Source organism: Prinia subflava, chromosome 11, assembly GCF_021018805.1.
Source record: "Prinia subflava isolate CZ2003 ecotype Zambia chromosome 11, Cam_Psub_1.2, whole genome shotgun sequence".
NCBI lineage: Eukaryota > Metazoa > Chordata > Aves > Passeriformes > Cisticolidae > Prinia > Prinia subflava.
Window position 1 is genome coordinate 15814793 of NC_086257.1, and position 10310 is coordinate 15825102.

At 53.8% G+C, this 10310-nt stretch overlaps 1 protein-coding gene across 1 annotated transcript; it reads left to right on the top strand.

Annotated features, from left to right (window-relative positions):
* The first annotated feature begins 8409 nt into the window (after window positions 1-8409).
* SST (somatostatin) lies at window positions 8410-10034 on the top strand. Its single transcript, XM_063408736.1, has 2 exons — window positions 8410-8686; window positions 9531-10034. Exons 1-2 carry the CDS (start codon window positions 8549-8551, stop codon window positions 9741-9743), a joined length of 351 nt encoding a protein of 116 aa, XP_063264806.1. The 5' UTR covers window positions 8410-8548; the 3' UTR covers window positions 9744-10034.
* Window positions 10035-10310: the final 276 nt, after the last annotated feature.

Sequence of the window (10310 nt, forward strand, 5' to 3'; positions counted from 1 at the left end):
GCAGGGCAGTTGCCAGAATTGCTCAGGGAAGATGACTGACTGCTGCTTCTCTCTTTTCAGAGCCTGGGATGGAGGGGTTTACTGTTCTGCCTTGTGGAATGATTCAGGGGAGCAGGGTCTGCAACCCCATCCAGGACCTCACTGGCTGAGACCATTTCTGTTTCCTGCCATTGCAGGATGGCTTTGGGCCAGAGCTGACAGCCCAGCCTGAGGGAGTCCCTGGGCTCCCCCTGGCAGGGAGAGGAGCTGCTTTGCTCTGTTTGGGGGGCTGTGGTGTGCTGGGAGAAGCCCTGAGTGCCCAGGCCCTGAGCTCTGTGCAGGCAGCCCAGCAGCTCTCTGCTGCTCTGCTGGTTTCAGAAAACCAAAGAGCCGCATGCAAAAAGTTTCCCTGAATTGCACAGACAGGAGTGGCTGGAACCAGCACTGGTGTGGAGCCCAGCCACAGCTCAGCATGGCCCAGGGTGGGGTCTGAGTTTCATTTTGAGATTAGGTAATTCATGGATAACTTGGTCTTGGGGCTTGCCAGATGATTCACAGTGGGGAGACTTGGAAGCAGCAGTAGGAAGGGAAGGGCCTGGCTGCTTGCAGGGGCAGGAGGGGCTGCACTTAGGAGGAGCTGGAGATGAAGAGAAGGATGTTTTCAACACACCACGGGACAGAGGTGGATGTGAGACAACCAAAGCAGCCTTGCATGGGAGGAAAATGCCAAGAAGAGGAGGAGCCAATTTGCTGTTTCGCAGCATCCTTCCTGCTTTGACTTGGCTTGTGATGGTCACAGCAGGCTGAGACTATTGCTGACATTATCTGAACCTGTTTTTAGGACCAGGAGCTATGAAGATGCTTTTGGGTTCCATAACTGAGATCGTGATGACCAATAACAGCAACGCTATTCTTAGAGAAGTTTCTCCTGAGGAATTTCCTTGCTCAGCATGGCCTCTGGATCTGGACAGGCTGCTGACCTGGGTAGAGTGCCTGGTCCTCATCTTTGTGAGCTTGTGGCTTTCAGCTCTGCTGTTTTTCCTTATGGCACCTTTGAGCTCTTGCTTTATGTGCTCATCTAAAGGCAATGCAGTTGCCTTTTCCTGTTTACCTCTAAATAAACACATCATTTGAGGCTGAAAGTTAAACTTTTTAACTTCTTCTCTGGTCCTGTGAGAGCCCTGCCTGGAATGCTGTGTCCAGTTCTGCAGCCCCCAACGCAAGGAAGAGCTGTTGGAATGACTCCAGAGGAGAGCCACTAAGCTGGTTGCAGGGTTGGAACACATCTTCAGGGAGGACAGGCTGAGAGAATTGGGGCTGTTCAGCTTGGAGAAGGTTCCAGGGCAACCTTAGAGCACCTTACAATACCTAAAGGGAGCCCACAAGAGAGTTGGAGAGGGATTTTTCACCAGGACATTTAGTGATAGCACAAGGGGGGATGGCCTTAAGCTGAAGGAAGGTAGATTTAGATTAGCTTTTAGGAAAACATTCTTACCCATAGTGGTGGTGAGGCACTGGAACAGGTTGCCCAGAGAAGCTGTGGATGCCAAATCCATGGAAGTGTTCAAGGCCAGGCTGGATGAGGCCTTGAGTAACTGCAATTAGTGGAAGATGTCTCTGGCTACGCCAGGAGGTTGTAACAAGATGATTTTTAACATCGCATCCAACACAAGCCATTCTATGATTTTTCTGACCCGCAGCTCTTCTGTCTTGTCCCCCAGACCAGATCTGCTGGCCTGTGAAGAAACCCCACAGAAAGGGGGCTGAGCAGTGAGCTGGAGCCAGCCTCTCTCTCCTCCTGTTGGATTTGGCCAGGCAGGACGGCTGCCTGGCAGCCTGCAGCAGTGCCTGCCTGCTGTGGGGCAGGCATTTCATGAAGTGAGGTCTTCCCAAGCATCCTTCTGGGCAAGAGCCTATTGCTCACCCCAAAGACTGAGGCCAGCATGAGCCCTCACCAACTTACATGTGCTAGACCCAGGGTGGCAGGAAAATGACCACAAATGGAGAATTGCCTGAGTGTTGACAATACCAAAATCTTGCTTTCCCACCATATTCCCTCACTTGCTTTACCTTTCTCTGTTGGGTTTTTAATGTTTAGTAAAGCTGGCTGTCCTCACAACAGGGCTTTGACACACATACTGCTCTCATTTGACACACATACTTGGGTTTCTCCCCTCCCTGTCAGGACCTGCTTGCCTTTGAGCTCACCGCCTCTCTGGTTACTGCAGTTGTCACTTTTGGAAGCTGCTGGGCTGGGCTCACAGCTCTACTTGCCCCAGACAAGCAGCTGTGTAGCCACGACCTCTATTTCCCATTGCTCAGCTGCACTTGCAAAATAAACACTGTATTTTCCCAGAGCACGGTTTCCTCCTCCTGACGGATTTAATTTTTTTTTTAAACAGTGATCTCATGGCTTTTCCAGGCAGTTCAGCTGAAGCGATAGCAATCCGTGGTCAAAGGCCTGCAGGCATCTGGCGCGCACGGTGTTTGGAGGGGCAAGGGAGCCGTCACACACAGAGCTGCCCTACACCTGCTCTATGCCTGCTTTACACCCACAAACACCCAGCCCTGCCCGTGTCGGTACTGCTGGGCTCTCGCCGTGGAAAACCCAGCTTGGGAGACAAGCTGGCATTCAGGGGAAGGTCACCAGCAAGCCCATGAAATGTCTGGCTGCCAGGAGGGCCCGGCATGGTGATGGGGATTCAAACCACAGGGCAGCGAGCAGGGCTAGCGCAGAGGATGCTTTATGCTTTATGCTTTATGCTTTATGCTTTATGCTTTATTTCCTCCGGAGCGGCGATGGGCGGCCCCGGGCGCTCCCTGCATTCTGCACAGCCTCCACAAGAGAGCACTGGAAGACGGAGTTTGAGCTCGCCGTGCTGGAATTACGGAATAGTTTGGGTTGGAAGGCACTTTAAAGATCATCCAACTGCAACCGTGGACAGGGATCCTTTCCACAAGATCGGGTTGCTCAAAGCCTCATCTGGCCTGCCCTTCCAGTGTGGAGCAACCGCAGCTTCTCTAGGTTACCTACTCCTCACCACCCTCACAGTAAACAATTACTTCCTCATATCTAACCTAAATTGATCCTATATCAGTTTAAAGCCATTCCCCTTTGTGCTCTCCCTGCACAGCCTTGTAAAAACGTCCATCACTGGCTTTCTATAATCCTTTTTAGGTACTGGAAGTTGCTATAAGGTCCCCCCAGAGCCTTTTCCATGCTAAAAAGAGATGTTAATTAATATCAACAGGTGTTAATAGAGGAGCATTATATACAGAGATAAAGCAGAGTTCTGTATTATGTCCTGATTTTGTGTGCTCATCCATTGGTACCCATCATCTTTTTCCTTATGCTAATAATTGCTCACAGCTCAGACCAGCATCTCTCTGGATGGCCCCAAACACAGCCCTGACTCCTTGCAGCCACTGCAGCAGTACAGGTGAATACCCTGGTATTTAACTCATATTATACATGGTATATGACTCTTAGCTCAGCCTGTTCAACTTTGTTTCTGCACGTGTTTGTGCTGATCTTTCCATTGTCTTTCCCGTGTCTTCCCCTTCCCCTTCTCTTCCCTCTCCCTTTCCTTTTTCCCTTCAAGGCAGCTGCTATCAACCCTGTGCATGCCATGACAGTATCCTAGGTGGCTGAGATTAGGAATAAATCTCAGGTGGCAGCATCAGTAATCCTAAACAAAACTTGGGCTCGTAGACAGAGACATTTCAAGAATCAGATCCTATTAGGTAATAAATTAGGTACTAAATTACGTACTAAATTACATACTATTCCACCTCTGTGAACCTCCACAGCCTGACAACCTTCCCTCTTTGCTACTGGAGCAGAAATCCCAGAGGCTTGTAATTAATGGAGAGGCAAAATCTTTTGGATCTGTGCCCAAGTTTTACTATAAAAACAGAAAACTCTCAGGGCTCTTATAACTCTGTATACAATCCCAGCATTTATGCTGTCTCTGTGCTCCATTCCAGGGATACATGGTACCATTCAGCCAGAGGCTCTCTCCCTTATTGAGCTCTTGTTTTTTATTATCACTCAGCCATGACTGACTGCTCTTTCTCCACTCATCCGGATCTCCCGGGGCAGGAACCTGCCCTATTAGATCTCCAGCAAGCTGTGGGGCTGCAGCAGGTTCCTCGCTGCCCCACAGCACCAGCTGCATGTCCGGAGGCAGAGCGGGGAATGTCACCGCCCTGGCTCCCAGGTCACCGCTCAGCCCCACCAGCCTGAGAGCCAGAATATAAAGAAAAGCGGTGTTCCCTGCTGGCAAAGCAGGGACCCAGGGCGAAACCGTCCTGCCCGCGAAAGCAGAGCGGAGAGCGTGGGGAGCGTTTCGTAGGTGATAGCGAGGGAGATAAGGTGCGACAGGAACCGTGACAGCAGAGGGCACGCTTGGCTGCCGAGCACGCAGCCTGGGCACCCGGAGCCGGGCACTGCCGGACTGCCCGCGGTCCGTGGAGCCAGCTGCAAGCGTGGGAGTAAGGAAGCAGTCACAGGAATTCAGTGCCATTCGATCGTCGGCAAAGCCACATGCCCTGCGGGGCTGCGGCAGAAAGAAGGGAACAGAATTGCCTTTGCCACAGCCGAGAGGATGATGGATTTATCTGGCTGGAGAATGAGCGCAAAAAAAATGCAGAGCACACTGATCCCATAGAGGAGCCGGGGGAAAGGGAACTGGTAAATCAATCTGCAGCTCACTCGCTGCTCCATGTCTGAACCAGGTGATGAGGACGTCTGGAGGTCTGCCCTGACCCCCTCCCCAGGAGTCCTCTGCAGGAGACAGTCCAGACTAGATGGGCTTCCTTTCTCCACTCCCTCATTGCTGGTTCATTCAGGTCACCACAATGTGGTTTTCTAAACCAGAGCACGTGGTATTTTTCCTTTAGATTTTCCTTGAAAAGAAACATAAAAATTTTTCAGGAGAACATCACAGGGATTCTCACAAATATTACCTGAGAACTTTGGTCCATTCAACACTGTATCTGTCAACAAGGCTCAGACCCGATGGAGTTCAGTTTCTCTCCTTTAAGAAGGCTGAGAGATTTCTAGAGGAACAGGGCCATCAAAACTTTGTCCCTGGTGCTGCCTCACCAGCCTTACAACCTCAGCTGAATCCCAAGAAGGTAAAAACAAGGTAGATGTCAGAGCCTTTCTGAGGCTGCTCTGGCTCAGGAGTCATGTTCCTGATGGAACATGTGACCAGAGAGAAGAAACCCACACTTTTGTTTTCCTCAGGTGAGTTTCTCAAATTCAGTGAGACAAATCCAAAACATTTCCATGTGGTCACAGTTCCCCTGTTGCTGGGGGACACTGATGTAATTCCTCCAGTCTTCCTGAGGGAGAGGGGGAACAGAGGGACAGCCACCCAGTGCTGCACAGAGAGATGGACTCAGAGCCAACCTGGTCTTCCAAGCCTTGTCCCCACATGCCTGGAAAAGCCATAGGAGCCGGTGAACACCATAGCCAGGAATTCCCAGTGTGACTGAGGGTCTGCTGGCCTGGAACTGGACTGTAGGGAGCACAACAATTCCAACATTTGTCCTCACCCAAAGTCCCATTGGGGATTGTTGCTCTGTGGCTGGGTGACCTGCACTACCAGCTGGCCAGCAAGGGTTGGCTGGGCAGGGTTGGGCTAGGGTAGATGCAAAAATGGAAAACAAAGTGTGGGTGAAGATAGGGGCTACGAAGGAACAGTTCTGGTCCTTATCTTTAATAGAGCTGGGCTCATGCATATAGAGGTGCTGTGGGTAATTGGGGAAGAACCAGGTGCTGAGCAAACTGGGCAGGACATCAAAAATGGCCTCTCAAAACCACTTAGGAATCAAGTCTGGTATCGTCCCTCATTTGATGGCAGCATGACCATACCAGCTTCCTAAAACCATCCCTGCCAGCCCACCTGGAACCCATCCACCTCCAACTGAGCTGTGCAACTCTGCACAATCCCATTAGGTCTAAGACCTGCTGGGCCCACAGGAATTTATCAGGAAATGAGAAAGAGGGGAACTCATCAAGGAAATTGTTCCTGCACTGTGCCAGTTTCTACAGCTCTCATCTCCATGCTGGTGTCCAGGTGGGTCCAAATGGTGGTAAGTGTAGCACAGCTCTCTAGCCTATGCAGCAGCCCAAGGCTGCACTCCAGCCCATTGCCACACTCCAAGAAATACAGGTGCTGAACTGATCCCTCTGGCACTTCAGGGCAGATCCATCACTGTAGAAGCCAAAGGAGGGTGGTAGCTCTGGAATGATGGGGGATCCCAGTGTGCCCATCCCCTTGGGGTGACACACTGAATGACAGAAGGGGTGCCAGCCTGGAGAGTTCCCTGCTGTGTGCAGTGGCAGGGGATGTTAGGTAACAGCTGCCAGTAAGCCACAGGGGAGACTGAAATAACCTCATTTCCATCTCTGCTCCTCTCCAGTGTGGAACTCAAGCAGGCTGCACTGCCCTAGGCTGTGGGATGAGCTGGTGGGGAGTTGGAGCCTTCTGCAAAGCTGGCCCAGGCTTGCACTGCAGCATGGCACGGCTGGGCTGGGCTGGGCCAAGCAGGAGAGCCTGGGGGCTGTTCCCTGCAAATAGAATGAGGGAGCCTAGCTTGCTGCTACTGGCACATCTAGAAAAGTGGTGAAATTGTTGCTGGGAGAATCCTTTCCTAGGAAACCTCTCCTGAAGGCAGGCAAGAGGTCCAGGACAGGTTTGATGCCCTGGCATCTGCTGCCTTGGCCATTTGCCATGCCCAGGACTGGCTCTGCTTCTTTGCCCACAGGAGGAGAGAGATGCTGGGCCAGCTGCTAACACAGGGTCTTGGTGGAGAGAAAAGCTCTGACAGTCATGGCCCTTAGGGACAATCTGCTCTTTTGGGTCCAATCACTTCCCTTAGCCTTGGCAAGGGGCTGTGTCCTGTGCCCAAAGCAAGGGAATTTGTCTAAACCAGAGCAGGGGCTGATTCTTCTCCACCAGTTTCCCCAGAGCAAGCTCAGTGCTAGAAGACAAACAGGGTCCCAGGAGCACAGAGCTTGGCCTTGTTCACGTCAGGCAGATGGGGAAAACAGGCTATAAATGCAGCATAAGTAAACCCAACCCTCAGGGTCTCATGGGCTACAAATGAAGGCTTATTCTCTCATGATTTTCATTAATATTGCTCCACAATTTGGGAAGGATGAGAAGGATGAAAGCTATGCAAGGCTGCAGAGCCACGCTGCAGAAAGGAAGGGAGGCACCATCCAGGGAGGGCAGCCGCAGTGTAGCCCAAAGTTCTACCTGGTCTGGAACCAGAAACCAGCACCAATTCATCTTGTTTGACTGTGAAACAGAGCAGGAACACTTTGTTCCATGCTTCATACTCCCAGGTCAGCCTCAGTAAACCCAGCCAGCAGTATTAGGGTTGAAAGTGGGGTGGGAGATGCACATTAATTCATCATGAAACTAAATGTTGTTTTGAAGGTTTCTGGAGACCTTTTCACAGTACTTGAATTCTTGTCCCTTCAAGTCTTTTATTTTCCTCAGCTGGAAATTGAGATAAGAGAGTTTCTGATACCCCTTTTTTGACAACAGAGGCCCTTTCCCGCACATCCTGCTCTGCCCCTGCCAGCTGGGAGACAGCAGAGGAGGCTGATCCTTCGGGGGGTTTGAAGCAGCTTTTCCCATTGTGGGCAGCAGCCAGCTCGCAGGGAGAGGCTGGAGGAGTGGGAGAGGCTGGAGGAGTGGGAGAGGCTGCCACCGCAGTGGGACAGGTGCATCCCACGGGACCAGCACCTCCAGCCACCCTGAGATGGAGCCAAGGGTCCCCGCAGGCTCAGCCAGGCACCAATTTGTCATCGCTTCCCGGAGCTGCAGAGCCGGGCAGGAGCCGGGACACTCCCCAGGGATGCTCCCGCTGCCCCCGGAGCTGCCCGCGGGAGGGGGTCTGGGAATGGATCGGTGCCGGAAAGACCCACAGGGGCAGGGGAGGCAAAAAGGACCCTCAGGGGCACCTCAACACCCCCCACCCCCTGCAGGAGCCGGAGGCAATCGTCCTTAAGGGGACGCTTTGCAGCTCCCCGGATTCTGCAGCCGTTTCTCATCCGACGGGGCAGGGCTCGCCTCCAGGGCGAGGGGCTTTGGCAGAGCGGCTGCTGGGGGGCTTCACCCTCCGGCACTGGGTCAGAGCCGCGGGTGGGCAGTGACAGCCGGGACCCCCGAGCGCCGCTCCGGTGGGCTTGTGGCCGGGGAGGAGGGAGCGCACGGGCAGGGTCGGGAGCTCTGGAAGGGCGCTGATTTGGGGACGGGGGCTGGAGGCAGCCGGGGGGCTGTCGGAGGGGAGGGGAGCTGCGGGGGAACCGCGGAGGCTTGGCCGGCGCCGGGCAGAGCGGAGCATCCCCGGTCCCGTTCCCCCCCGTCCCAGAGACCCACCCCCGGCGGCGTGGGGCGAGGGGGGCGCCCCCGCCTTGACGTCAGGAGAAGGGAGAAGGGTTTATAAAGGCGGCGGGCGGCCGGGAGATCCCCAACGCCGGAGCCGAGCCGCAGCGGAGCCGCCAGCGCCTCCCGCCGCCGCCTGCCGCGCCCGACCCGCCGGCGAGATGCTGTCGTGCCGCCTCCAGTGCGCCCTGGCCCTGCTCTCCATCGCCCTGGCCCTCGGCACCGTCTCGGCCGCCCCCTCGGACCCGCGGCTCCGGCAGTTCCTGCAGAAGTCGCTGGCCGCGGCCGCCGGGAAGCAGGTGAGAGCCCCGCGACGGGGCGGGCACCCCTCGGGCACCCCTCGGGCACCCCGCGGGCCGCGCTGCGCGCTCCCGCTTCTACAGAGACCCCGACCCCCTCTGCAGAATCTCCGCTCCCTGACAGGGCCCTGGCACCCCGCTGCAGAGCCCTCCAGACCTCCCCAGTGTCCCCCTTTAAGGCGCCCCGTCCCTTGCTGCAGATCCCCGTCCCCCACAGAGCCCCGGTTCCCCGCATGGGCTGAGCCATCGGCAGGGATGGGAGGTGAGGCCGTCCAGCTGGGTGCTGGCGATGGGTGAGCAGCAGGCACTGCTGGGGCACAGGGCAGAGCCCCGGTGAAGCTCCCAAGGTTTCTCCGGGTCACAGAAGGAAGGCAGCTTCCCCAGAGCACGGAACAATGGCCTTACCCGTGCTGGGTGACAGCCGAGGCTTGGAGGGGCTAGAAGAAAAATAAATCCCAGTGAGATGGTGACCAATTCAACCTCCCCTGCCAGCTCCCCCAAAGACCTTTCCCGTGTCACTTTAGCAGCAGGCTCGTGGCATCCTTGCTGAGTGCTGAGCACTGGAGCCGAGGGAAGAGAAGGTAAAGACGAGTTCATTCCCTGTCTCAGACAGGACAGCGCTCTGTTCCTCACACCAGGTAGATGCCACAGACACAACTGCTGCATAGCAGCTGTCAGGCTGGGCTCTTTGGAAAGCCAGGGCTCCTCTTCTCCTCCTGCATCCTGACTGTCTCTAATCTCTCATGGAGGAGTCTTGGAGGAACTGAGTGATGAGCCCCCAAAAATCAAGGAGTAATTTGTGGTCTCTCTATCTCTTTCTCCCTTTCTGTCTCTTGTCCCCAAGGAACTGGCCAAGTACTTTTTGGCAGAACTGCTTTCAGAGCCCAGTCAGACAGAAAATGAAGCCCTGGAGTCTGAGGACTTGTCCCGAGGGGCTGAGCAGGACGAAGTGAGACTGGAGCTGGAGCGCTCAGCCAACTCAAACCCCGCTCTGGCACCCCGGGAACGCAAAGCAGGCTGCAAGAACTTCTTCTGGAAAACTTTCACATCCTGTTAGCTTTTGAAACCCACTTCTCCTCCCCATCCATCCCTGCCCTGCCCTGAGCAGAACCTTCACCACAAGAGGCGAAGACTGTAAATACACAATCCACAGTTATGGTGAAATTAAACAAACAAGGAAAATTTGAGTTTGATTTCCACTTGTTTTAATAAAACTTTCTGTTCCAATTGTACATGATTTGCTTGAGTTGTGATTTCTGACTAGTTCTTTGATGACATGCACTCTGCAACTCTTTCAGATGTACTATTTTTAATTCTCTGTTGCAATAAAATTTATGTTTCAAACGGTGATGCTGAGGCTCGGTGGTCAATGAGAAAACTGAGTTACCTCTCAGGCTGCTCATCTTTAGAACACTGCCTGTCTCAGGGCAGCAAACACCATCCACATCCACACATATGTGCACACACACAGAGTGTATCACAACATGATATTTTATTGTGGTCTTACTAAAGAACTAGAGCCACAGTGATATTTTGGATATCAAATCCCTGCAGTAGCGGCTGAGTCAAATCCACAGCGTTTGGCACTTCAAGTCAGTCTGGAAGATTTACACCCATCACCAGA

Coding starts and splice junctions, on each gene's coding strand:
- SST (XM_063408736.1), top strand. CDS start 8,549: ATGCTGTCGTGCCGCCTCCAGTGCGCCCTGGCCCTGCTCTCCATCGCC. Junction 8,687..9,530: donor CCGCGGCCGCCGGGAAGCAG/GTGAGAGCCCCG, acceptor CTTGTCCCCAAG/GAACTGGCCAAGTACTTTTT.